Genomic DNA, 27,542 nt, shown 5'->3' with positions numbered 1-27,542 from the left:
CTGTGTCTTACTACAGCTTTGTGTCCATCACAGCACTGTGTCCACTATCACAGCCCTGTGTCCACCATCACAGCCCCGTGTCCACCACAACCACATCCTCCTTACTGAGCACATTGTCTCTCTTTCAAGAAGCCTCACTGCCCAATCCCAAAACTCCCAGACTCAGGCAGTTGGCGGCCTAATTTCCCTGGTCTCCTTGATGACTCCGACTCTCTTGGCCCTTCCCTTGCCTCTACACAGAGCCTGGGAGCTTCCAGAGGGCAGATTTCCTCTTCTTTCTTGTCCTCAGTACCCACAGTGCTGGGGTGGGGGCACCAGATGAACCTGTTTTCTTCCACCTACGAATGTCACAGACTGACACAGAGACAAAGCTGGAAGGTCTACTAGCATTTGAGTCAAACCTCTCTCTTCTCAGATGGGGCTACTGAGGCTGGGGGGGAGGGGGGGAGGGGATGGCCAGCCCAAGGCTATCTAGACCCTTGGCCTCTGAGGTTACATCTTGGCCTTGCTTGTTCCACCTCCACCCCCTGTGCTGTCTGCCCTCCCCGCCTCCCACCCTGCAATGGAGCTCACACTGGCCCTCAGTCCCATACAGAGTAGGAGGGCCAAGCAGGAGCTAGTCAGGGCACTGGACACCACCTCAGGGGATGGTCCTGGGAGGAGGAGCGGGAGACAGAGGGACCAGGCCAGGGCGAGGCAAGAGGAAAGCCTCTGAGGAGAGGGATAAGGGGGTGGCTCCTTAGTGCCGGTCACCTCTCACAGAACTAGGTCCACAGGAAGTGGGCAGGACTGGTTGGCTGGGGCCTGGCCCACACCAGGAATGTGGGGAAGGGGGCACACAGCTGCTTCCCCAGACCTCCACGAGAAGCCCAGGGGTTGCTTTCAAATTGGGTGGTGTGGCAGGAAGTTCTTCTCAGCTGAGCTCATCTCTCCAAATCTCTTCCCCCTGTGCATGTGTGTGTGTTGGGGTGTGTGAATTACTGCTTAGGGCCTCGGTGCCCCCTCCCCAGCCCCAGTGCCTTCCCCTGTGCCCGCCCCCCAATATCCCACCCTCCTCCTACTCCACATGACCGTGCCTGCGCACACCCCCCTTATGTACAGGCATTGTTGTGGTTTGTTGCTGGTGCCAAAGAATGTGAAAGGCTACCACAGGGCAAGAACGGGCAGGCACTGGCTTATACCCCTCCAGGACGTCACCACCGCAGGCTGGGACTCTCTGGGGCCTGGTGAGGGAGGGCCAGAACTAGGAGAGAACCGTGAGGAGATCTGGGAGAGGAGATGTCACCCTCCTGCCCTTGAGGAGAAACAGAATGGGTTTAGGGAGATAACCTTCCCAAAGGGGCTCAAGACCCACAAAAAAATAAGTGGCAGCCAAATATAGCTCTGGCCATGGGCAGACGGAAGCCGATGAGACCAGCAGCAAGGAGACCCCCTCAAGGAAAAAGAAGCAAGGTGCGGGATGGAGGCAAAGGTATGGGAGGGAGCTGCCTGCCTCCCAGGGAGGGAAGACTTTGAGGAGCAGGGTGAGCACATAATTCATCATCTAAACCACACACATCTGAGAGTGAAAGGAGGCGCTATCAATAATTATACCTGGACAAGAGGTATTTGTCAGGACTGACCCAGCTCACCTCAGCGAGGTGGAGCCTGGTTGAGAGTTACTCAATGGATGATAGGGCTCTTCAGCAGCAAGAGGGCACCAGGCCTGGGGCAAGGACAATCCCCTTACCCTTAGGCGTGAGGTACATGGAGTATCTCTTCATGGTGTCTGGTGCACTCCACTCACTTGAGTAACTGTTTGTGTAGTTGTTCATGTAACGATGGTCACCACCTGGGAAGGACAGGGGTCAGGTCAGCAGAAGGAGTAGCGGGGAGGCATCCCTTGGCTCGGCTGAGTCAGCCCATGACCCCAGGAGAACCAAGGTTTCCCAGCCTTGGGGAATGTAATGTTCTTCCCAACATCCTCTCTGCTCCTGATCTCTTGGGGGTGGGGGGGGGAGGGTCTGCAGTGAGCCAGTCACCCTCTCTTGGACTGATCCCTTGAGAATAAAAGCGTGTGCACAGCACGCTGCAGTTTACAAGGTGCTGCTAATATCCATTTCCTCATTTCATTTGTACGTCAACCCCTGGGCAGGGATGAAGATCCTCATGTGACAGATGAGGACATTGAGGCCCAGGACGTGAGGGAAGCAACTTGCCCAATGTCACATGGCTAACAAGGGCAGAGTTGGGGTTTGAGCCCTGGTCCCCCGCTTCCAGCTCAGTCACAGCCACTGCTGGCAGCCCAAGGTGTGGGAACACAGTCCTAGCTTTGGCTTCCATGACACAGGGATCCAGCCAGCTGACCCGAGCCCAACAGAAGCTCAGATCTTGTGGTCCGCAGGCGGGAACCATGAAAGGGAGGGCCCACTGACTCCTCCCTCCCTGACATCCCACTGCACCCATCAGCAGACTCCTGATACCCCCAGCCAGCTCTCCACCCCATTCCTTTCTCTTGCTACTTTCTCATCTTCCACTTTCCCTCTGTTCTCCCCTCTTATCTCTCCTAGGAAAGAGGAGGAGTGAATGGCTCAGACTCTCATCATCTTCATCGCCTGTGCCTGGCAGGGGGCCTGGCACACAGCAGGCATTCAATGAACAACTGAACGTCCCTCTCCCTCTACCCGCTGAGCCTAGAATGAAGGTGTCCTGGTGTCTCTTAGCCCCTGGACCTTGGAGGCTGGGAATGTGTCCCTGGTCTGGTGGGAGGGCCAGCATTAGGGAGAGGAGGATGGTCACTAGGAGGTGTGACTCACTGTCTGCCCATCCCCAGCCTCCCACATCCAGACACACTCCCAACACCAAGGCAGCAGTGACAACCTCACAAAGGAGCCTCACAGCAGCCCCAGGCACAGGGGCAGGGCCGCTGACATCAGCAGTGCCCTTCCCTGCTTCTGGCCACCGCCTCACTGCACATCTTGTACAGGGCTGCAGGGCCACACCTGCCCAGAGGCCATGGCAGCACAATCGTGACCTAGAAATGGGGCAGAGGGGGGCCAGGAGGCTGGACTGTCCCTGCAAGGCTCACAGGCCACCCCACCCCACCCCAGCCAGGGCCATCCTCATAAGTCAGGCCCAGATCTCACCTGAGGGGCTCCCCTGCCAGATGTGTACCTCAGGGACGATAAACATCACACTACCCAACCCCACCACCATCAACAGCTTCTCACATGAGAAGGCACAGAAGGCTGAATTACCTATTGCCATTGAGTCAATTCCAACTCATAGCGACCCTATAGGACAGAGTAGAACTGCCCCATAGGGTTTCCAAGGAGCAGCTGGTGGCTTCAAACTGCCAACCTTTTGGTTAGCAGCCTGAGTTCTTAACGACTGCACCACCAGAGCTCCAAGGGCTGAACAGCAGAGTGTTAAACCAACAGCATCACCTACTTAGCTGTGTGACCTTTGAAAAGATCCTTATCTGAGCCTCAGCCTTCTCATCTGTAAAATGTAATACATCCCATAGGTGTTGTCAGGGGAAATAAGATAATGTAAATGAAGAGCTCAGAGCAACACCCAGCACACAGGAGCACTTAATCAGCATCAGCATCACCATTAGTATCATCGCCATTGTCACTGGGTGGCTTCCAGGATCCAAGTGCTGGTGGAAACCAAATGATTGTCTTGCTAGGAAATGGTTCATCTGTCCTTAGGTGTATTCGAATGGGGGGCTACATTTCACAGGGTCACTGTGTAATATCATCATCACCATGACACAGACATATTCTCCTGAACCCCGACCCTTCTGCACACTATTATCCCCCTCTCCTCCCCAGAATCATGGGCTCCATTTGGAAACTAAAGACAGAGGTCTCTTCCTTTGGGGTGTTCATGGCTAGAAATCATTAACTAGGTAGCATCCTCAAGGGCTGTCAGAGAGCTGTGCAGCAGAGGCCCTGGGTTGGTCCAGGGTCACTGGGTAGGGCCTTGGGGAAAGTTCCCAGACTTCAAGGCCTAAAGAGACTGGGTTGTGACTGGTGGAAAAGGATTTAATAGGGTAGTTTCTCAGGTTTGGAGGCTTTCTATGAGATGACTCAGTCAACCCTGCTGAGGGACAGCATGATTCAGGAGAGAAGCTGACTGCAGGGGCGTTTACGAGTCACAGAGATGTTGTGTCCCACCATCCCCGGCCTGGCCCACCTGGCCGAGTCCAGTCCTGGGTCAGCACTGCTCAGCACAGCCATGATGACCAGCAAGTTCTCCCTCTAAGCACGGGTGCAATCTTAGGTCACATTGATGCAAGTCTCCAAACCCACCAGTCTGGGCTCTGGCCCATACAATCTGCAGCATCCACACAATGCTGGATTTGGCAACAGTCCCTGAATCTTAGATCAAAGCAGCCTTGAGTGGGTTGGTGGGTGGCTGGCTGGATGTCAGCCTGCACCAGGCAGATGGAATTGACTTGGGAGAGAAAGGCTCGTTGCTTTGGGATCTGCCCACAAGAGGGTCCTACCATTTTCCATGTGGTTCTTCTCGATGAAGTTACGGCTCAGGTCTGCCTTGCACATCTTCTCAACATGGCGCATGCACACGTTGAGCAGGTCGTCCTTGAAGTTACCGAGTGACTGTCCCAGGCCCTCCCCCTCCAGCAGAACACGGTAGGTGGGCAGGGGCGGTGGGAGGGAGTAACTGCTCATCAACGCACCAAATTCCTATCAAGAAAGAAAGGAAGCCATTAACTTCCTGGGTCTTTAGGAGCTATGAGGACACTTCTCTGCAAGTGACTCTCACAGGCCAGATGGAAGACTCAGCACTGGGAGCTGGGTTCTAGCTTGTGGTCTGGTATTAACTAGTTCTACTTTTTCTCACTGAGGATTGGGTTCTCCTGGAAAATGAAAGGATTTGCCTAAAAGCCACAAGATGCTCTCTATCATCCCTGATGGTACTAGTATTCATGTGATTCCATGGTTCCTACCCTTAAAACTGGGTACGTCACTCCTTCCACACAGGGGGTTATGACAGTGACACAGCTGTGAAGACTTTGGGAGTGAAAGCACTGAAGAAACGCAAGGAATTACTACTGTGTCCTGGGTCAGTCTTGGTGGTATTTCCACATTTACCTGCCACACCCAACCCTGCCTGTACATCTCTGCACTTCTCATTTCCCTTCCCTCACTGAAGAATTCCTCCTTCAAATCCTAACCAGCCTTGAAGACCCAGTTTAAATTCCACCTCCTCCACAAAGCTGGTTTATGTCATTCCAGCCTGCTGGCACTTCTCTGAGCTTCCACAGACGCTTATCTCCTGAACCATGCACTTTATCATTTAATTACACATTCTTCTATGTTGTTCTCTAATTGTACATGTCTTATCTTCCCAGCTGGATTGCAGCTTGTTGGGGGCCGAAACCATGTCTTGTGCTTCTCTATTCTCCACAGCACCTAATAGAGTTCTGGGCATACAGTAGTACCCAAAGCACTCTAGCAGATGGAAGGATGGATGAATGATTAGACAGACAGACTAGATCAAGGATAACAAATATGCAGCACTCATATCACCACCACCCATATCCAAAGCAGGCATCACTAACCAAATACAGACCTCCTTCCTGCGGAGTCTGGAGTACTGTTAATACCAACATCAGTTGAAGCTGGTACAAGGTGATATTTGTGTGCCATTTTTAGAGTAGGTAGGGAAATGGCTTTGCATGGAAAAAGTAGATGGATAGATGGAATGGAAGAACAAACGGACTGGATGATGGAATGGGATTATGGATGGATGACTTGGATGCATGGATGGATGGGTGGGTGGGTGGATGGATGGATGCGTGGGTGGGTGGATGGACAATGGACAGATGAGGATCTAGGAAAGTGGATGGGAAGACTGAGGGACTGAACAGCAGCAGAGCTGCTTATTACCTGCAGAAAGAGCACTGAGTCACTGATGCTGTGCAGCTGCTCTCTGGTCTGCTTGTCCTCATGCAGCACTTTCGCCCTTTCGTCCAGAGCATCCACAATCACCTTCGCTTGGTCCACAGCATCCTGCTCCCGTTGCTCCAGTGCAGCCCTCACTTCTTCTTTCTGCTTCTCCAGGTCCCGCACTAGGTCCTGGAAGTTCTGCTCCAGGACGGCCTTCTCATTGGTGGTGAAGTTCTGAATTCAGGGTCAGGGAAGGGATGAAGGAGGGCTAAGTACAAAACCTCCCTAGTGGTGTGCGTCTTTAGGTTCCCAAGACAGGGTCAAGGCATTTCCACTGACCCAACCTGGCAAAGCTTGTTTGGCCAAGAATCATCCTCTCACTCAAAGCCACCATTGAGAGATGCCATCTATTGATAAAGATGGCCATTCTTTTTAAAAGCCTACCCTTCCTTACCCACCTGCGGCTCCTTCCCCTTGACGGATTGACATGATCCATCATTTCCACCCTTGCGTGACTTCCCATGGGCCCAGAGGGTCCCCCATGAGTCAGGGTTAAAACTAGTTACCATCAAGTCAATTCCAACTCATAACGACACCATGTGTGTCAGAGCAGAATTGTGTTCCACAGGGTTTTCAATGGCTGCAACGTTTCACAGGAAGATGACCAGACCTTTCTTCCAAGGTGCCTCTAGGTGGGTTCAAACCTCCAACCTTTTAGCTGCTAGCTGTGTTAACTGTTTGCACCACCCAGGGACTCCTATGAGTCAGGGTGTGCTTACTGAAATCTCAACCAGAACCAAACATCATTTAGAAAGCGAATGAAGTGGATGTTTATGCACAAGAGTCAAGGGTCAGTGACTTCAGATTGTGGTTTGCAATTATCGAAACCATGGCAGACTTATGTCCAACCACACTGGCACAAGCATAAGAGAAATGGTATGTATTTGGTGGCTGGGTAGTCTGGTGGGCAGAGTAGACACTGAAGGACTTTGGAGAACAAATTGGAGGGCAGGCCATTCTGAGGTCCTTATTTGCTGGAATGATGTAAAATGAGCATAAGGTGACGGGCAAGACTTAGGAGGGGAGTTGGTGGGAATGCCAAGGGGGTTGGGAGCCCAGAAGAGACAAGTGTAGGATATAAATGTGGGCCTGAGACCTCAAGCGGGAGCCAACGCCCACTTCCTCTGAGGACCAGGCAGGGCAGGTGGGGTGAGGGTGCAGCAGGGGCAAGGTCTGGGGGCTGCTCACCTTGATGCGGTCCTTCTCCTTCTGCCACTTCTCAGCTTCATCCTCCATCTCAATGATCTTGAGCTGCAGCTGCTCCTTCTGCAGTGACAGCTCCGTCTGCAGGGAAAGGTTGGGGATTGGCAAGAGAATGAGAGGGGAGGAGGTGGAAGAGAACAAGAGAATCAGAGAGAGCCCACCCAGTGAGCAAACTCTAAGGCAGGGCTCATCATTCATCCATTCATTCCTTCATTCAGTAGACGTTGATAAAGACTGGGATATGTCAGTCACTGTGCCAGTCACCAAGGACACGTCGACCAGTGAAACATGGTCTCTCCATATCCTCAGGCCTCTAGGGCTAGACATCCCACCCATACCTTTATAAGGACTAAACCTCTGCCTGCCCTTCTACCAACATGAGCAGGAGGGAAGCTTATTTATGGGGTTCTTGCTTCTTTTGATGGACCTCGGGCCACTGGGGAGAGGGAGGAATGCTCCTGCCTCTTTCAAGCTAAGAGGAGGAAGGGGACCTAGCCCAGTTCAGCACAGCCCAGCCCAGGCCAGGGAGTGTCTCATGGCAATAACAGCTTCCAACGTTTCTGAGGCATGACACACGGCCCGTGTTGCACGCAGGAGCTGGGGTTGCCGCCAGCATGGACTCTGTCTGGACAGGCACAGCTATAAACCTGTTTATGGGAAAGTGAATGCATTCAGCAGTTTTGACAAGAGACTTTTATTCAGGGCCCTTGGGGAAGGAGTGAAGCTAGAGAGTGAAGCTCTGAAGGGTAGAAGAGAGAAGAGAAGGAGGGGTTCTAAGGATCTCCACTTAGCAGAGGACGTGGGCTCTTGGGGCCCAGGGATGTATGGAAGAGGAGTGTGCTGGGACTTGAGCTCTCGTATCCATATTTTCCTTCCATTTGGGAAAATGCTCTTCTCTGAAAAGCAGTTACAACAGAGGGAAAAGGGAGGCATGGAGCTAAGGCCAATCAAATTCAGCCAAGCCAAGAGGCACCTCTTTCGTTCTGCTAGGTTCCCCTCTAGGGTGCTCAAAGTACCTTCCAGCTTGGAAGATATGTGGATAATCTACAAGAGACAGGCATGAAGAGCAAGGCACACAAGGAAGTCTTAGATGGCTCAAGGTCTCCCCCAAATACCTTACGTTTTTGAATGTAGAGTCTCATCTCTTTCTCCAGCTATCTACTTGAGGAACCCATGAGAATCTTCAAGATGAGAAGCCACAAGCCACTAGGAATGTGAGCTCTATCAGCAAGGAGTCACAGCAGCTGGGCAAAGAGTTTCACCACACATCACATCTTTGAACACTCCACTAGGCCAAGGGGACACTAATTGGGTACCTGTCACAGACACCCAGGGAGGTGGGCTGGTGGTCCACGGAGTTTCTCTGGCTCTCTTGGAAAAGGTACCCAGAGGGCTGGGGAGCTGGTGGAGAAGGTGGGGAAGGCACAGGACGGGAGTTATGGAGCTCTCCAGACAGAGAGTCTCTGATGCCATGTCCCTCCCCCTCTGCCTACACTCCCAGGCTCTCCAGGCATTTGTCTAGCCAGCAGAAGGTTGGAAATTCCATGACACAGAAAATGTTGTCACCAGAGATAAAAGATGGTTATCATCAGGAGAGGAATTAACAGAAATGGGGATGGGGATTGGCCTGGTCTCTGGAAAAAGGCAGGAGAGAAGTCAGCTGTCAACAGACACCATGGTGGAAGGTGAAGAACAAAGATGCTAAGTGCCCAGTGTGGATGTCAGGAGACTCACCCTCCAACTCTCTGAGGCTGAAGAGCCTCAGAGCCCAGAAGACAAAAGTCAACTGAGCCAGTGGCCCTGAAGGCCTCTGAGAAGGCTGTGCCTCATAGCTGGATCTGAGCTGTGAGGAAGAGACTAAGAGGCTAGACAGTGGGTCTATCCCAGGCAGCTTTCCCATCCCTGGAGAACTCCTGAGCTCCTAGGGAGAGCTAAGGCTTCCTACCCCCTCCAGCTGAGATTTCCTAATGCAGCTCAGGGATGGAGGAACTGGCACTTGGGTTTCTCATCCCCACTTCACCACCCTCAGAACAAAAGTGCATTCTCTCACACTCTCCTGTCTACCTTCACCCCCACCCCCAGGCCCAGGCCCACCCCTGGTAAAGGTCCTAGGCACAGACAGGAGAAGGGCAACCTCTCCACTAAATGAGCAATAGTGGTTCCAGGAGGGGGGTCCCCCCGAGTACAAGACTACCACTACCTACAAGCCAGGTGGCCTTCAGTGAGGGACTTGACTTCTCCCTGTCTCAGTAGCTTCATCTGTTAGGTAGAGGACCTGGATCTGCCTCCCAGGGGCGTTGTGAGGGTAAACTGAGATAGGGAAGTAAAGCTCTTAGAAAGCGCCTGGCACAGGGGATGTGCTGACAGACAATGGTCACTGCCATCATTGTTTGTGGACACCTGCATGGACTAGGGGCCATACTGGATTTCTCTGATCAGTGCTCAGTGGGAGTGAGGGCAGTGTGGCGGGCAGGGCCCAGGTCACAGACAAGCCAGTGGTGAGGAAGGTGTGGTTGTGGCACTGGGGCCCACAGGCAGAGAAGACACTGTCCGAAGGGCTGGAAGATGCAGAATGAAGAGTACATAGAGAGCCTGGGAGGTCAAATGTTAGGCTGAAGACGCAAAATGAAGGCTCAGACCACAGATCATTGAAGACTGGAGGTGGTTGGGGAAAACAGAATAGGGGTAAAAAGAAGGAAATGAGGGCAGCCTAACTACCTGTGGGCGGGAGGTTTGACCAGAGAAGGTGAATGCCGGGGAGCAGAGTGTCTAGAGTGAGCTTCCCACAGGGAGAGTCCTGTTGGCAGCTGTTTGGGGGGATGACTCCAGGATGGAGCCTACAGGTAAAGAAAGGTCTTACGCAGGTAAGCATGGATTTGCTGGACAAAGGGGTGAAAGAAGGTATTAATGAAGGGAATTAAGGGTATTAAAGAGGGTATTAAGAAATGGAAAACCCAATAGGGTTTCAGAACAATGAAGCGGCCAGCCTCCTGGGAGTTCAGGGCGTAAGACAGTTGAAATATGGAAAGAAGAGCAGAGATGTCAGCCAGAGGAGGCGGGAGAGGTGGTTGATCTGGAAACGTGTGAGGGCACTAAGGAAGCCAGACAACAGGGCCTGGGAGGGGGCCTTGCTCCCATAGCATGCCTGCCAAAACCAGACTTGCAGGACACAGCAGAATCTTGGAAGGGATCTTGGACTGGAACCCTGTGCTGCTGAAATGGTCCTCTCTCACCTCTGGGATGTGTCCTACTACCTGTCAGGAAAGAAGGGTCTGGGGTAGGACCTCTGGGGATGTACCCAGCATCTGTTCAGCTCCTGATAAGTTTTCCCTGCTGGCAGGGCTGTACAGAGCTGACATAGGATATAGGAAGCAAGACAGCATGAGAAGTCCCAAAGACGTTAGGTTCTCCTGCAACACAAGGAGGAAGGAACTTAACTTATATTATTGAGCATCTACTATGTGCCAGGCATTTTCTCTCCTTTAATCTGCAAATGCCCCCATGTGAAGGTAACTAGTGTTATTCCCATTTTACAGATGTGGAAATTGAGGCCTAGAAAGATTACATACCTTGCCGGAGTTCTCACAGCTAGAGAGTGGTAAGACCAAGATCCAACAACTGGACTTGGATCCTATCATGTGGCCTCTTAAACTCCAGGCTATTCTCTGTATCTTCTAGGACATTATCCTTCCCCCTTAATCCTACTAATTTAAGCCTACCTGGGTTCCTTCCACTTCGAAGATGGTGCAACTGGATGATTCTACCTCTTTCCCTTGTTGCCCCTCTCCTCTGTCTCCCCATACCCTCCCCATAATCCGAGGCCTGGCTTTCTTGTTCCCTCTCTCCCTCCTCCCTTGGAATCTGATTGAAGCCCCTGATGTGGGACTGGGACTCAGTTCTCCACAGCACCCCTGCCTGTACCTCCTCCCAACAACTTCCTCCTACTGCCCATGGAATTTCTTTCGCCCTGCCCAGGCCTGTCCCTAAATGCTTCCTTTGTTCCTTCTCCACACTCATCTGGTTGCCTCTCGCTCTCTGATACCTGGGACAGGCCCTGCAAGGGCCACCCAGCCTTGAACTCCTTCCAGCCTTGGGTGAGGAAGGGTTCCCTGAGAGCAGAGGGGTAGCACAGCAGCAGGTGATGCCATGGCCTGGCCAGAGCCTTCAGGTGCACCACACCTGAGCACACACACCTGAACACTCACCTGGATACGTGTGTTTGCGCTGCCTCCAGGAACAGGGAGATTGGGCTATGACTTTCCTCTGGCCTGAATTAACCACATGGGCCGTTGGCTGTGACATCTGCCAAGTGAGCCAGTTAATTGTCAAATTTGTACTCTCTGACAAACAGTAATTATTCTGGATAAGAATCTGAAATGCTGGATAGATTTCCTTGTTTCCACTCAGATGTCAAATAGCCCAGAATTAATTAGTCAGCTTGACTGGGGTTCACCATAACTCTGCTTCCTGATAGCACTCAGTCCAGGGATGGACAAGAAGGAGTGGGAAGAGCATCACCTGGCAGCCTCCAGACCAGCGGGGGCCCTCCAGGAAGTCACTTCAATGCCCTGGGCCTCGGTCTCCTCGTGGTACAACTGGACTAGATTTCTGATTCCCAACCTGGCTACTCATTAGAATCCCCATGGAGACTTAAAAATCCAGACCCTGGGCCCAGCTCCCAACCTCCTGAATCAGAACCTCCCAGGGTAAGACCTGGGAATCTGTGTTTTAACAATTCACCAGGTGACTTCGGTGTAGCCAGCTCAGTACTGGTCTGAGGACTAATGTTTGGGAACCGCCGGACTCGATGGCCTCAAGGAGACCCTTCCAGCCCTACCAAAAAAAGGTTTAAAATGGGGGACAGGAAACAGCCTGGGCTTTGGCCAGACCAAGACGCTTGGTCTGAATCCCAGTTCTGTCACTTTCCACCTCTGCAGCTCTGGTAAGTCGCTTTGCATCTTCGAGTCTGTTTCTTCATCTGTAAAACAGGGGCAATAATGCCCACCCTGTAGGACCATTGTTAGCAGTAAGTGGGACAACGTGGAAAAGCCAAGCACCAAGCCTGGCACATAGATGTGCTCAACAAAGCCTGGTTTGTCTCCTGCCTGCCTGCCCTTGTCTTTTCTTCCTGCTTCCTGTCTGTAAACCTCCAAAACTGTGCATAATTTTTTTCTTGAGAACGTACACTCCCCACCCCTGCCAGGCATCACCCCAGCACCCCAGAGGTCATCTCTACCTCCTTTCTCACCCACCCTATCCCTGTTCTCCATGAGCTCTGGGGAAAGTGTCCCAGCCCCTCCACAGCACCTCCAACCTTTGAGCGTGGCTCCTCTTCCTGATTCCTGTCACCACAGTCAGCCCACAAAGAGCTTTCCTGCCCAGAGTAGCACAGCTCAGAATGCTTAAGGACCATGGACCGCCCATCGCCCATGCCCAGTAGCTGGTGCTTCCACTTTAGTGGAAGAATTGGGCAATAAGATGAGAAACAAAGCCACTAGGCATGGTGAGATAAATGAGCTGAGCCAAACGATGGAATTGAGAGTGGACAAGGCACTGTATCTGAGCCACTCTGAGGAGCTGGGAGCTCGCCCCCAGAGCCGTGCTCATGGCTGAGTGTTCCTCCTCACATGCCCGCCAGGCTACCAAGCCAGAGCCCAGGCAGGACCCACGCCAGGGCAGGGCTGCCAGTGGGTGCCAAAGCCAGGCCAGCCACCCCAGAGCTGCAGCCACCCTCCCTGGAAGGAGTCCTAACATGCTGGCCTGCTGCAGCAAGAGGGACTTGGAGTAGACAGAAGAAGTATGAGACAGAGAAAGGAATGAATATGTAAATTTTAATCTTATCAACCTAATCTAGCCTGGGAAATGTCCAGAGGCAGAGGGACGGACTGGATGATATCTATGGGACCCCTAGTGGCATTTGGAGTAGAACTGGAAACATTCTGTCCTGGGATTTCCATGTTGCCACACCAAGTGCCTCCCAACACTCTGTCTGCCTGTAGTCTGTAGGTAGAGCTGAGGCCCAGGAGATGAGCACCACAGTCCTGGGTGTCAGCTACAGCTTCATGCACCTTACCAGGACAGGTCTGAGCTTACCTCACCTGGGCCTTCACCAGCAGGCCACAGGTTCTGGACAGGGTTCCTTAACAAACAGCTTGTGTGGGCTGATGTTTGGGTCTGCAGGAGACACCTCCAAAAGATGCTAGGATTGACATGCTCATTCTCTTTGGTCCATCAACCCACTAACCCTGCTCTGTGCCAATGCCCCCAATGTCTGACATTCCAACAGTGCCTGGCCTGGACCAACTGCACAGCTCCACTCAGTCCCCTTGCTTTTCTGTACCATTCTTCCCTGCCTCTACACACATACATAAACACACACACGCATGCGCGCGCGCGCGCACACGCACACACGCATGTGCATACACATGGTCTGAAGTCCCCACCACGGGAGCCTCCCCAGTGGACCAGGGCACTTTCTCCTGAAGCCCCTGCTGAAGCACGCATATCCTGAGTCCCAGCCCCTCAATGCCCCTCCCTGAGGCTCTCAAACATTGGAAGAAGACTTAGGGAGCGTTTTCCTCAAACTCTAGAATCTTGGACAGGTCCCTTTCTCTCTCTGGGTCTGTGTCCGCATCTGCAAGGTAAAGGAGGAGACTGACGATGTTGCTAATACTCCGATCTGATGTTTAGGTACAGCTACTTCTTCATAACTGGGCGTAGGCTCCCAGTCGTGTTTGTGTCGCTCAGCTCTACTTCCTGACCTACATCATGGGACCTCACGGGCAAGGACCATGTCTTTGATTCCTGCAGCAGTCCCAGTACCAGAACACAAACTCTGAGCTCCCGACACCTCCAGAGAGGGCTGCCAGAGACGCTCCTGTCCCCTAAACAGCCTCATGGCCCCTCCAGTGGCACTCAGGCTTTTCTTATGGGGAGATACCCTTGGTTCAGATGAAATTTGGGGTATAAAAAATAAACAAGGGTGTTCTCTGCTTGGTAGAGCCTTCTTGGCACCTCTTTGCCCCCTCTCCTCACCCTTGAGGCCTCAAAAACACTTCTGAGAATCCTAGGGCTCCATAGGGTTCGTGGAAAACCACCAATCTAGCCCAACCCCTTGGTTTTACATCTAGGAAAAAAGAGACTGAGAGAAAAGAGGGACTGGTCCACAGTTTCACAGTTAACTAGAGGCCAAAACCAGGACTGGAATTTGGGTCTCCAAGGAGCCCTGGTGGTGCAAAGGCTAAGCACTGGGCTGCTAACTGAAAGGTTGGGGTTCAAACCCACCCAGCAGCTCCATGGGAGAAAGACCTGGCAAGCTGCTCCCGTAAAGATTACAGCCAAGAAAACCCTATGGGGCAGTTCTACTCTGTCACATGGGGTCGCTATGAGTTGGAATTGACTCACCAGCACCCAACAACAACAAAATCCAGACTGAGGCTCTGCACTGTCTTGGCTGCAATGCATGAGATGACTGCCACTGTTCCAAGGAGGCCCCCTGAGGATGGATTCCGTGTCCCTGCCACATCTCTATCCCCCAGCAAGAAGCTTCAGGCCAGACAGTGGGGGAGGACTGGGAGTACGTGCCTGGGCCAAACAGGGCTTCTGAGAAGAATCTTGGAGTCTGTTCCCATCTCTAACTCATCCCTCCCTGCCCACAGGTGTGGCAAGGAGTACAGGGGAAAGAATATCAACAAGCTCCTGGTCAGGAAGGCTAGGAGGCTGGGAGGAGCTGCTGTGCTACCCCACCCTGAGGCATGCAGAAGCTCTTGAGGAAATTTAGGTCCCCTACATCCACTGGCAGGAAGGTTCACCTTCGGAGAGGCTGCCCACAGCAGGGAGCTGCACAGCTGTGAATGAGAGCGGGCCTAGCATCTGTGGGGCAAGGGCAGCAGCCACAGCTGGGCCCTCAGCCAGGAACACCTCCCAAGACGTGCCACTCACAAGCCTCCACACGCCCCTGCTCATCCCCATCTCAGCCCAAGCATAATCACATACACCGAGCTACGCAATCACACTTACATATCATGTACACAAATATATGCAAGTATCCACATAGGCACATAAACATCCACTTTGCACATAAAGCACTCACACATCCCCCCTACACACACACAGACTTCAGCCCTCATTGATAATGTCCACCTACAGGCATAGTCATGTGCAACCACATACACAAAACCCACAGGGCCTGCTGAGAGAAGGCTGAAGGAGGCCATGGGGGAGTCTGGAGACACTGGGCCATCAGACACAAGAAGCCACAGTACTGCAAATGCAAACTCCAAAGCCAGCCAAGTAGCCAAAAACTTCCTCCTCCTCCTATCTTCCCTCACCCATGACCCATTCCCCGTCGGCCAGTCCAGCTCAGGTAGGAGAATTCTCTCTCCCTTAAAACAACAAAAAAGAAGAAACACCACAGCCTGGCACAGAGCCCAGACTGAGTGTTGTATCTTTGAGTCTTCTTCTCTGATCCGATGTGAATTTATCCTATTTATCAAGCTCCCAACCTTTTCCAAGTGCCTATTTGCTCATCTAGGAAGTGGTCCCGTCTCCTGAGGCCTTAGGGAGCCCCCTCTGATGCCCAGCCTGAGGTGTGAAGGAGAAACAAAGCTTTTCTGAAGGAGCCAGGGGCAGTGGAGACTCAAGCCCAAACACTGAGAACCCCCGGGGGAGAAGGTCACGGCTGGAGCAGCATGGGAGGGAGGAGAGGGCTCCACACCTTTGTGGAGGCCTGGAGGGGCCCAGAGTTACCTCCTTCTCGGCCTTGGCCTCCTCCACAGTCACGGTGCTGTGATTCTTGTGCTCCTGGAACATGCAGAGGTAGCAGATGCAGGTCTGGTCCGTCTGGCAGAAGAGCTCCATGGTCTTGCCGTGCAGAGGGCACTTGCGGGCCTCGAAGTCCCGGATGGGCTCGAGCAGCTGGTGGTCGCGGAAGGCGGCACCCTCCAGGTGGGGCTTGAGGTGGAGCTCACAAAAGGAGGCCTGGCACACCAGGCAAGACTTGACAGCCTTCTGCTTGTTGTTGATGCAGGAGTCACACAGGACCTCCTCGGAGCCTGACTTGGACCGCAGGAGGATGCCGGTGTCAGCCCGGGTATAGCTGTTCTGCCGCGCCTCTCCCGGTTCCATGATGGACACCGTAGGCTTCCGGGGCTCCGAGAAGATGGACCTGCGCAATTCCCCCTTTTCGGCAAAGGTGACAGGTGGCTTCTTGGCGGCCCCCAGCTGGATCCCTGTGTAGGGGGACCGCCTGCCTTCGGCGGAGTCCATGCTGAAGTAGTTGGAGCCCTTGTCATCCACAGACTCAACAAACTGGATGATGGGCCGCCGCCACTCATTCCCGGAGAAGTGGGAGCTCTTCCCGTCTCCTGACTTCAGGGTGCTGCCCAGGCTCTTGCCCTCACCTGTCTCCCCACCGTGCCCATTGGTGATCTTGGCGTCCTTGGCTTCAGCCTTCGTCCCGTTCTCTAGGCCGCTGTTGGGGCCTGGCAGGCTGCGGGCATCCCTGCCTTCTGGGCTTGCCACTTTGCTCCTTGAGGCATTTGCAGCTTCCATGGCAGATCACTGGGCTGGTCTGTTTCGGGCTTGCCGGGGCTCCGGGTGGGTAACCTGTCTGGCGTGTGTCTCAGCAGGGAGTGGGACAGGCAACCACGGAGCACAGAGACACACCTATAGAGACAGGGAGGAGCAGGAGTCGAGTGGGTGGAGCAGTAGGGGCAAGCCTGACACAACGGGCCGGCTGGGGAGAAGCAGGCAGCTCCTGGAGCCAGCAGAGTGGCTAATTACTCAAGGGCCCAAGCCCTGCACATTCATACCTAACCTGATTTTTTAAGAAGTGTTTTTTCTCCCTCTGTTTAATTATTTTCCACAACCCAGCAACCAGTCGGGCTGCTTCCATCTGATGTATTTGCTCCTTATCCAGGAAGTGGGGGGAGCCTCCATCCTCACAGGGGGGCAGGCTTGGTCCCGCTGAGGGGCCCCTGGGGCAGATGTGAGGTGTCCACAGAGGCCCATGGGACAGAAGGGCTATTAATTGGGTCACACAAGCCAAATCGTCTTGTAACTTTCAGGCCTGGATTTCAGAGATTCTCCACCCTGGGACGTGGAGTTGCTTTTCACCTTAAGGGGAGTGACGGGTTCAGTTTGGATTTGGAGTGAAGTGGCTACTGATCATTGAACCCTGTTCTCAGTACTTTATCTATATAAGTTCATTTGATCCTCACTACAGTCATTTCAATTATTCCCATTTAATAGATAAGAAAATGGAGGTTCTAAGAAGATACTCACTGTCCTAAGTCAAGTGGTAGAGCTGAGATTCGAACCCAAGACCCTTGAGATTTCACAGTCCTTTCTTCGAGGGGACAATGGCCCAGGGGGTCATGGAGTGACCTGAGTATCTCTCCAGAAGATGGCTTCTGAAAGTCATTCCTGTCCCAGCAGCCCTCACAAGATGCATACAGACTTTAGGTTATTTCTATAAGGGCAGATCAGGACTTGCTTGGATCCAAAGGACACGGAAACAGTGATGAGGGGCATTCACGCAGTGAGAAGCCAGGTGGTTTGGTCCTAAGAGTCCAAACACTTGACTCTTATCTGTCTCCACAGAAGGTTTGCTGTGTGACTCAGAAAAAAATGTGCTCACCTTCTCTGGGCCACAGGCTTTTGTTGTTGCTGTGTTGTTGTTAGCTGCCGTGATGTTGGCCCCTGACTCATGGCGACCCCTTGCACAAGGGAACAAAATACTGCCCAGTCCTGCGCCATCCCGTGATCAGCTGTGGATGGGACTGTTGTGATCCATAGGGTTTTCACTGGCTGATTTTCAGAAGTAAATCACCAGGCCGTTCTTCCCAGTCCATCTTAGTCTGGAAGCTCCACTGAAACCTGTTCAGCATCATAGCAACAGGCAAGCCTGCACTGACAGATGGGTGGTGGCTGCACAAGAAGTGCATTGGCCAAGAATTGAATCAGGATATCTCTCACGGAAAGTGAGAATTCTACCACTGAACCACCAATTTCCCTCATGGGCCACAAGTAATACCCTCCAAAAGGCAGCCAGAGAAGTATGGGACTCAGAAAATCTCACAAGTGAGCTGCTCAAATATGACTATCGTGTAAATAGAAACCTTTAGGGGAGAAAGAGGAGACAAACTGCTCTAGGCCCTTTCTTTCCCCAACCCCCTGCAGGAACACTGGGCACTGTCCTCTCAGCTCCTGCCAGGCTGTGCCATCTGGTCATCTCTGGGCTACCACACACTGCCATGGTCCCAGGAAGCCCACATCCACCCCCTACCCATCCCCAAGTTAAAGGGCTGTGCCTTTCCCAGGTGGCGCTGATCAGGGCTGAGGAAAAGGTAGGTGTGCCTGGTAGGGCAGGTTCTGGGCTGTGTGTAGGGAAGTGGGTTTCCCTTCCTTCCCCTCGAATCCAGGCCAAGCTCCAGGAGCCCTGCCCCTGCACCAGGCTGAACAGCTAATCCTTTGCAATAACAGCCATTGTGAACAAGGACAGAACCAAGCATGGTTCACAAAGCAGCCAGAAGTTTTAAGAGGAGGTGTGTGGGGGTGGTGTTTGGGAGGGGAGTGATGGCTTCATGATGCGGATTCTCCTCTTATCTGACAGCTCTGTTCTCAGGCCCCACAGGAGCCCCCTCTTGTTTGAACTCACTGATGAGTCAGCTAAGAGCTCATGGAAACTTCTGGATACAGAACCCCTTCTCAAAAAGCCAGGCCAGAAGGGAGAGGTCGAGAGAGAGAAGTATTGTCCTGGTCTGCTGGATGAGGAGGACATTCCCATCCCTTTTCCCCAGATAGAACGTAGCCTGTGAGAACAGATTTTGAGGGGAAAAGAAGGAACAGAAGAGGAGAACCAAAGGGTTTGGGTAATGGATCCAGTATTAATGCTGCCTGAACCTGGGATGCTGCACTGGGAGGCCTTTGCTAGTCCTTAGAGTTCATACACCTACATTCCAGGAATCTGGGGAAAGATTCTGAGTCTTAGGAATAGGCTGACACGAAGTTGGTCAGAAAACATTTGTTGATGATGGATAGATGGATAGATGGATGGATGGATGGATGGATGGATGAAAAGGTAGGTGAATATAAGAGTGGGAAATAGATACATGGGTGGATAATAGATGTGAATAATGAATGGGTAGATGGATGATGGCTGGATACATAGGGAATAGGATAAAAATGAAGGAAGGGTTGGAGGGAGGAAGGGAGATTGAGAGAGAGAGGGAAGTTAAAAAGGAAATGGGATGGGTAGGTAGTAGATGAATGAGTGGACTGCAGTAGTATGCTGGCAAAAGTTTAAAAACTAGCTCTTCCCAAGGAGGAAAAAGACTGGTTTATAATGCTTGCCAATTTCCCTGGTGTAAATACTCTGGAAAATTTCAAGCTACCAATGTGAGGTATACTAGGAAGAGATATATATACAACGGGCTCTCCCAAGGCAGTGGGAGCTGGCTCCAGCACACCACTGGAGGAATGGTGAATGATTGAGGCAGATAAATAGTAGGAGGGAGGATACAAATAGGTGCTGGAGAATACCACCTTCAGTCATCCTGAGGAGAATAACAGGCTCAAATGATTTCAAAGCAAATGGGAAGACAAGGCTAATTTATTTCTTCCATTAGGTTTCCCCTGTGCTACAAGCCTACAGGGACGGCTCCCTTCTCTGAACCCCTGTAATATCTACTGTCTGTCCTATTTAGAGGAGCCCTGGTGGTGCAGTGTTTAAGAGCTCAGCTGCTAACCAAAAGATTGACAGTTCAAATCCACCAGCCGCTCCTTGGAACCCTGTGGGGCAGTTCTACTCTGTCCTATAGGGTCGCTATGAGTCAGAATCGACTCAGTGGCAACGGGTTTTTTGGGTGGTCCTACTCAGAAGGCATATAGCTCAGACCACCTGATGTTAATTGTTCATTCACTCATACCTGTTTACTGAACATCCTATTATGTGCTAGAAACTAAGCCAGGGACTGATCATACAGACATGAATAAGTCCCGTGTCTTGCCCTTGAGGAGCTCACAGTCCAATGGGAAAACAGACCAGTAAGTAAATGATTTTAATTTGACGTAAATAGAGCACATAGTACATGTGAGGAGGTAGGGCAGCCCAGAGAAGGGTACATTCAGGACCTCCTGAGACAGGCCTGTCTCTCCACCCAGGCTGGGTGCTGCTCACTTTGCGTGCACTGGAGCATCCTTCCCTAGCCACACAAAAGAGGTGGTTTTGATTTGATTCAACAGATATTTATTCAGTTGAATTCTCAGCCAGTGCTGGTGGACTGGTCTTTTGGACCTCCTGCACCAGGCCCACGGCCCCTCCCTCTCTTGGGGGTTGCTCCCTCTAAAAGCTGGTGGAGGTAGGCTGGCCTGGGGTCTCTCAGCCTCCAGGGGGTGGAAAGGCCTTCTCTGGGGAACAAACCAAAGAAATAATTCTCCTTCCAGGGCTGGCCTAGCCATCACAACACCACCCCCATTTCCACCAGCTCTCCTGGAGCTGAACTATAAAGGTGAGGGCTCTCATCTGTCGAGTGCTGAGGTCTAGGGTGGACACCGAGGAACGGTCATGCTCACAGAGCTCCCCCCATGCCCTTCGCTACAGCTCAGCCATTTGTGTCCACCAAAGGAGCTGGTGCACCCAGCCCCTGCTGGGGTTCTGCCTCTCCACCCTCAAATCCAGTTGCAAAGATTCCACAGGGGAGCATTTCCTGACAGCCTATGTCTCACATGCAACCTGGCCAAAAGCCCCCAAAGGCCATCATACCCCATCCACGACTGTGGCCTAGGGAAGGCTTTGAAGCAGAGGGAATGCTTCATTTTTAAAGGCCTGAAAAGACAGGGGTCCCATGAATCCCCTCAGTCACTCATGACCCATCTTATCCTGCTCCCCCCTTGGTCTAGCTTAAAGCCTTCCTGCTGTGACATTTCTCCCTATACCAAGTGATAGTGGAATGTAACTGGCTGCCAACCTCTACCTTGCAGGGTTCAGGAGGTAAGAAGAGCCAGCAGGTGTGGCTTCCAGAGAAGGATCCTTATACAACAAGGAGAATTCCACCCCTCCTCTTTGATTCCCTCAGACCAGCTATGCCCTGCCAGCCAAATCCACCCCCCCACTCCATCACCCCGAGTTTCTTCCTCCCACACGCACCCACCAGCCAACCCCAAGCCTCCTTCCAAGCTTCTTTCATGAGGCATCTCAAAGCGGTTCCCCTCCTGGCAGCCTCCCTTGATTCAGTGGGTGGAGCAGCCTCACCCACCCACTGCTGTGGCCTGGTGACACCTGATTCCATCACCAATCATCTTCAGATGAAAGAGGAAATGCCTTAAAAGGAGAAAATTCCTCCAGCTTCCTTGGAATCCCAGGGCTGGAAGGGAGAGGCCAGCTGTTCCATCCCCCTGCCTCTGGATGAGACTATATCTAGAAACTACCTTTAAAAGACCCACAAGTGAAGGAGATTTCACAGTATCCCTCAGCTATTCATTTCAAGCTTTAGTACAGCTCACTGCAGGAAGTTCTTCTTTTGGTTTAACTTAAGTACTGTATAAATGAAAGGATCATATGAAGTTAGAGTTGAGGAACTGAGCTGGCCCTGCAAAGGACAAGTTAAGAGACAATCACACCATGAAGGTAGGGCTCTGGATCCACTTTAATGCTCACTCGTTTCTTTTGACTTCTTGGTACCTTTGTACCTTTGGTGAGCTTCTAGTTGTAGACATCAGCAAGAAGGCTCTGGTGGTCCAATCTAGCTCTACTGGTATAACATAGTTTATAAAGAAAATGTTCTATATTCTACTTTGGTGAGTAGCATCTGAGGTCTTAAAAGCCTGTGAGCGGCCGTCTAAGATACTCCACTGGTCTCACCCCTTTGAGAGCAAGGGAAAATGAAGAAAACTAAAGACACAAGGGAAGGATTAGTCCAAGGGACTAATAGACCACAACTACCACAGCCTCCACCAGACTGAGTCTGGTGCCCAGCTAGATAGTGCCCAGCTACCACCACCGACTGCTCTGACAGGGATCACAATAGAGGGTCCCAGACAGAGCTGGAGAAAAATGTAGAACAAAATTCTAACTCAAAAAAAGACCAGACTTACTGGCCTGACAGAGACTGGAGAAACACTGAGAGTATGGCCCCTAGACACCCTTTTAGCTCAGTAATGAAGTCACTCCTGAGGTTCACCTTTTAGCCAAAGATTAGAAGGCCCATAGGACAAAACAAGACGAAAGGGGCACATCAGCCCAGGGGCAAGGACTAAAAAGCAGGAAGGGACAGGAAAGCTGGTGATAGGGAACCCAAGGTCGAGAAGGGAGAGTATTGACATGTCATGGGTTTATTAACCAATGTCATAAAACAATATGTGTACTAACTGTTTAATGAGAAGCTAGTTTGTTCTGTAAAGCTTCATCTAAAGTACAATTAAAAAAAAAAAGGCTGTGGTGATTCAAAACTTTATTGCAATAATAAAATTTTAAACTCTAATTTTCTCATTTTGCTATCTTGAAATTAGAGGGATTTGGATTATACATTAAGAAGAACTCTCTAGATTGAGAAGTACTGTCCCTGCTATCATAAATTCCCTTTTTGGAATAACTTTAAAAACAGGACCGACTTCTACCTTCCTAGCACATTTCAAGGAGTCCCTGGGTGATGAAAATGGCTAAGCGTGTACTATTAACCAAAAGGTTGGCAGTTTGAGCCCACCCAGAGGCTCCTAGGAAGAAAGGCCTGGCAGTCTGCTTCCAAAAGGTCACAACCATGAAAACCCTATGGAGCACAGTTCTGTTGTGCAACACATGGAGGTCTCTATAAGACAAAATTGATGGCAACTGGTTGCTTTGTTGATTAGCGTGTTTCAGGTATCTACCTGGGAGGCCGGGGCAAGGGAAAGGAACAAACACTTGTGGCTATCTCCAGTGGGCCAGGCATAGTCCCAGCACTGGGATACAGAGAAGAAAAAGACACTGTCCCCAACCTCAAGTGCTCTTAGCCTACCGGGTCCTCAGGATTCAAGAAACAGTCCTCTGATACCTACTCCAAGGATTGTCCTTTGCTCCTTTACAAGCCTTTTTCTCCCTAAAGAGATACTAGGTCTTAACTATCAATCCTAACCATCAACTATGCTGAAGCAAGGTGGACCTCGCCAGGGTGGGCATCTGGGTTGGTGGGATGAACCTGACCTAGGATGTGTTCACAATGGGGAGGGAGCAGTGACAAAGTCATCCCACATTCTTGGCCCCCAGAGGGATCTGCAGTCACAAGTCCCCGGCCTCTGTGCCTTTCCAGCACTGCCCTAGAAATCGGGAAAATGCCTGCTGGCTAAGACTGTCTCCTCCCCATGGCTCCCTCTGGGGACAAGCCCATGTTCACACCTGTAAGGGAGGGTCTGCCTGTGTCCACTCTCCTCCCTTGTCAGGAGCCCATCCATCCTCACTTCGCAGGGTGTCCCCGTCCCTACTGCAGCCCAGCTCTAGCCTCTGGGGCTTCAACAGCTTTTCAGTGAGAGAGGAGCTCCGACAAGGGACTGTGAGGACTAGCCGCTCTGTGGGTGCAGCTAGGGTTGGGGTGAGAGGAGCAGGTGGGAGAGCCTGGGTAGAGGAATCCTGGGACTTACTTGTGTGAATTTGGGCAAGTTACTTAATCTCTCTGAGCTGGGTTCCTCCCCTACAAAATGAGGCTAATCATAGCTCCCTCACAGGACTGTTGAGGGATTAAGGAAAGTAACGATTGTGAAAATGCCTCTACAGTGCGTGGCTCACAGTAACGGCTCAATAAATGTTTGCTTAAGGAAAATGCTTTAAGGAAAGATGAGCAGGGCTTTCCCCTGCTGCAGGAGAATGAGATGGGACATCAGGAATGGGAAACTGGCTAGGTTTACCTCTGTCCATTTCAGGCAGTTGGATCAGGCCAGCCCTATAACCGTCTGCGCCTGGCTCCCATCCACGTCATCTCCCAGGTATCTTCTGGCTCTGAAATTCTATGATGATAGGATGGCATCCTAAAATACAGAGAAGGGGGGTGAAAATAATTAAAGACTTGGAAAACAGGACCTGAGAGGGAAGGGTTAAAGGTGCTGGGATTATTTAGCCTTGAGGAGGGATGGCTTAATAACACCCTTCTCAACCTAAGGAGGGTTATTTGGATGAAGGCGCTGGCCAGATTTTCTCCAGCTCTCTTGAGGGCAAAACAATAGGAAACAGGCTAACAGCACAGCTAGAGGGATTGACGTTAGACAGCAGGGTGTCTGCCTTGCCTGAGATAACATCGGGGGCGACTTGCTCCCTCAGAGAAGTTGTCTGGAATGATTGGCAGATCTTGCCTTGTGATAGGAAATGGATTGGATGGACTTTTGGTTTCCTCCCTGCTTTTTGAAATTCTAGAAATTTCCCCAGAATGATGAAAAATAGAAGAAAAGGGGAAAAGACAAACTGAGAGCAGACTGAGCAGGTGTGGTGGGGCAGCCCAGCAGCAGGAGACCACCCTGCCCTTGCTTGGAACATTCTCAGTGGGAAGGATGACACTGGGGCCCAAGGTTATGAGGGGTCATCTGCTCACACCCCACAGAGGGGAGCATCAGAGAGAGAAGTCTTCTCTGGGCTTGCTCCAAAGACCCCAGAAGACGCCTTCACACCCCATTCCCACCACACAAATTTAACGTGTACTTGCCTGGGTTCAGGCACTGCTAACATCTCAGAAAGGCTTTAAGGAAAATAAAACAAAACATGCTTCTTGTCCTGAGGCTGCAGTAGTGCTCTCTCCCGGGAAATGTGGAGACGGGGCCAATTCCCTCCCAGACTTCTGAGCTCGTACCCATCTTCATCATCATAGTTATCATCAGGATACCAGTACTAACTACTATTTTTTATTGATGGTATACTCTCTGCCAGGCACATCACATAGCTTATCCCTGACTCCCACAATGCTCCATGGTGCACAGATGAAGAAACTGAGGCCCAGAGAGGGGGAGCAACTTGCCCAAGGCTGCACAGCAGAGCTAGAACTTAGCCCTGTGTCATCCACTCCATCTGAACTTCATTATTAATCTATGAAATAGAATCATCCCCATTTTACTGATGCGGAAACTAAGATTGAGAAGTTTAGAGACTTGCCCTCAGTCTCTCAGCTGTTCATCAATGAAGCCAGATCTTCCAACTCCAAAACCTGAACATTCCCCTACTAAAATGAGGCTGGGGGCACTCCACTCTTTCTGTAGCTCTTTATCCTCATGGATGGGGGGAGTAAATCCTTGTGAGGACCCTGGTTGGTGGCAGGCAAGACCAATCACCTCTGCATCAGAGGGACTGGACAGAAGAATATGATAAATGTCACTATTATCATTATTTATTAAGCACTTACCACATGACAAGCACTGTGCTAAGCCCTTGGCATTGATTATCTCAATCAATCCTCCCAATATCTTGTGAAGTGGGTACTTTCATTCTCTGTGTTTTACAATAAGGAAACTGAGCCACAGAGAGGTTAGCTGACTTGCCCAAGGCCACAGGGTAATAAGCAGCAGAACTAGATTTTGAACCCCACATGACCAGACTCCAGAATTCTCCCTCTTATCCTTTAAGCTGTACTGTTAAGTTTTTCCTCCTGAGCCAAATGTGCTCACTGATTTTAGAGTCCAGTAGCCACCCTTGTGATGTCTTTAAAAATTCTTTCCAAGCACTCCATTTTTTTCCAGACTCTACTCCCAGCAAGTTCACCCACAGCCCATCTCACCACCCTATGGCAGTCCCTGCCTCCCTCCACCCTCCCCCTCCCTCCTCCTGAGCCCAGGAATGGGGACAGGGAGGGGCAAGGAGGAGACTGTGAGGTCTGGAACTGCTCCCTTGCTCCTGGCAAGGCCTAGTTCCCGGTTTCTGGTCTCACCTGCAGGAGCAGCGGAGTCTGAGCCAGGGCCAGAACCAAACGCAAACCAAAATCAAAACCAGAGCCAGAGCACTCCCCAAGAGACAAAGGGGGCGGGAGGAGGCAGCCTGACCCCACAGAGACAGAAGGCGTGAGTCACAAGGAAGGAGAAGCCAGCTCTGCCTGAGTCATTGCCCAGCCTGAGGGCTACAGGGAGGGAGGGCTGGCGAGGGGAGGAAGGGGAACCAATTGAGGGGACACCGGGCATCAGCTCAGTGCCATCCTCCGCAGTCCGTGTGCTACTCTAGGAGAGGCCAGGCCAGGGCCCACCTCAGGTCCTCCTGACCCACGCAGGAGCTCGCATTGCCAGCGGGGGAGGGGGAGCAGGGAGGCTGGGCGTGGCAGCCCCTGGCAGTGGAGCTATTGGGTATTCCAGCGTCATCTCTTGGCCGGACCCACCCCTCACACCCAAAGTCACACCAAACTGAACTATCTGCAGTTCCCAGGACACCCTGCGAATGCTCACCCCCGGGCTGTTTCACATGCTGTTCCTTTGCCACTCCACCCTATTTGGGTCTTAGCTTAGTCGGCATTTCCTCCAAGAAGTGATTCTTGACACCCTACCCCACCCCAATCTGGCTATGCCTCCAGAGCTCCTTGTAGCTCCTTATAGCTCACAGGCGCTGCCTGGCCACACTGTGCTGTAATCATCTGCTTACTCTACTCCCCACCACCATAGGCCTCACATCCAGGGGCTTAATATGGTGCCCAGCACACAGTGGGTGCTCAATAACTACCTGCTGAATTAACAGATGGTTAAACAGAGCAAAAGAGAGGGCAGAGTGTAGGCATCTTGAGGATGCCTCCCCAGAGCCCAGGGTTCTCACAGCAGCAAGGCCCAGGCTCTCAGCTCGTTCTTGGCAAGAACAAGTCTGGGCAGCAAGGGTTGGGATGATGGCAGTGGCAGTGAGGCACTGTTTGGAAGGTGAGGGGTTGAGGTGGAGGCTGGATAGAGCAGGTGGCTTCAGAAACGGGGTGGGCCACAGTACAGGGCTGGGACCCCGTCTCAAACTTCTTTCCAATCTGAGGGTTTTCAGGGAAGCCAGGGAGAGGAGACGTATCAGGGCAAAAACAGCCTCGCCACCTTGTTACAGAGGCACTGGCACTCAGAAGGCAGTGGCAGCAAAAGCAGCTGCCCCCTCCCCAGGGGATAAATGGGGAGGTAGGGTTGTGCGAGAGAGTGAGAGAGAAGGCGAAAGGGCAAGAAGCAGTGACTTGGGATGTCCTGAACCTCTCCCTCATAATCTTCTCCAAAGCAGAATGGTTGCTGTGTAGCCACAGCTTCGAGGCCATCCCTTCACCCAGTTTGCTGCCACTAGACCCCTCATACAGCCAATCTGGAGCCCTCATCAGACTAAATGCAAGCGAGCGGAGAGGGGAAGCAGGAACAAAGTAGGGGGAAATGAAAAGAGAGCTGCAGGAAGGATGAATGAAAACAAGAATACAGCAGAGACAGGAAGAACCA

General features: G+C 51.8%; 1 protein-coding gene across 1 annotated transcript in view; it reads right to left on the bottom strand.

The window, feature by feature from the left end:
• The window catches only part of TRIM29 (tripartite motif containing 29), a 30,398-nt gene extending 10,137 nt beyond the window's left edge, over positions 1 to 20,261 (bottom strand). Inside the window, exons 1-6 of the mRNA XM_012558187.2 lie at positions 20,252 to 20,261; positions 15,909 to 16,826; positions 7,146 to 7,241; positions 5,898 to 6,131; positions 4,493 to 4,691; positions 1,730 to 1,831 (exon numbers count right to left, since the gene is read on the bottom strand). Of these exons, the coding sequence (XP_012413641.1) occupies positions 1,730 to 1,831; positions 4,493 to 4,691; positions 5,898 to 6,131; positions 7,146 to 7,241; positions 15,909 to 16,712 (1,435 nt within the window). The 5' untranslated portion in view covers positions 16,713 to 16,826; positions 20,252 to 20,261. The remainder of the gene's footprint in view (positions 1 to 1,729; positions 1,832 to 4,492; positions 4,692 to 5,897; positions 6,132 to 7,145; positions 7,242 to 15,908; positions 16,827 to 20,251) is intronic.
• Positions 20,262 to 27,542: the final 7,281 nt, after the last annotated feature.

Source organism: Trichechus manatus, unplaced genomic scaffold (genome assembly GCF_000243295.1).
Source record: "Trichechus manatus latirostris isolate Lorelei unplaced genomic scaffold, TriManLat1.0 scaffold00143, whole genome shotgun sequence".
NCBI classification, from domain to species: Eukaryota; Metazoa; Chordata; class Mammalia; order Sirenia; family Trichechidae; genus Trichechus; species Trichechus manatus.
Note: the sequence above shows the minus strand (reverse complement) of the source record. Positions and strands in the feature narration are given on the sequence as shown.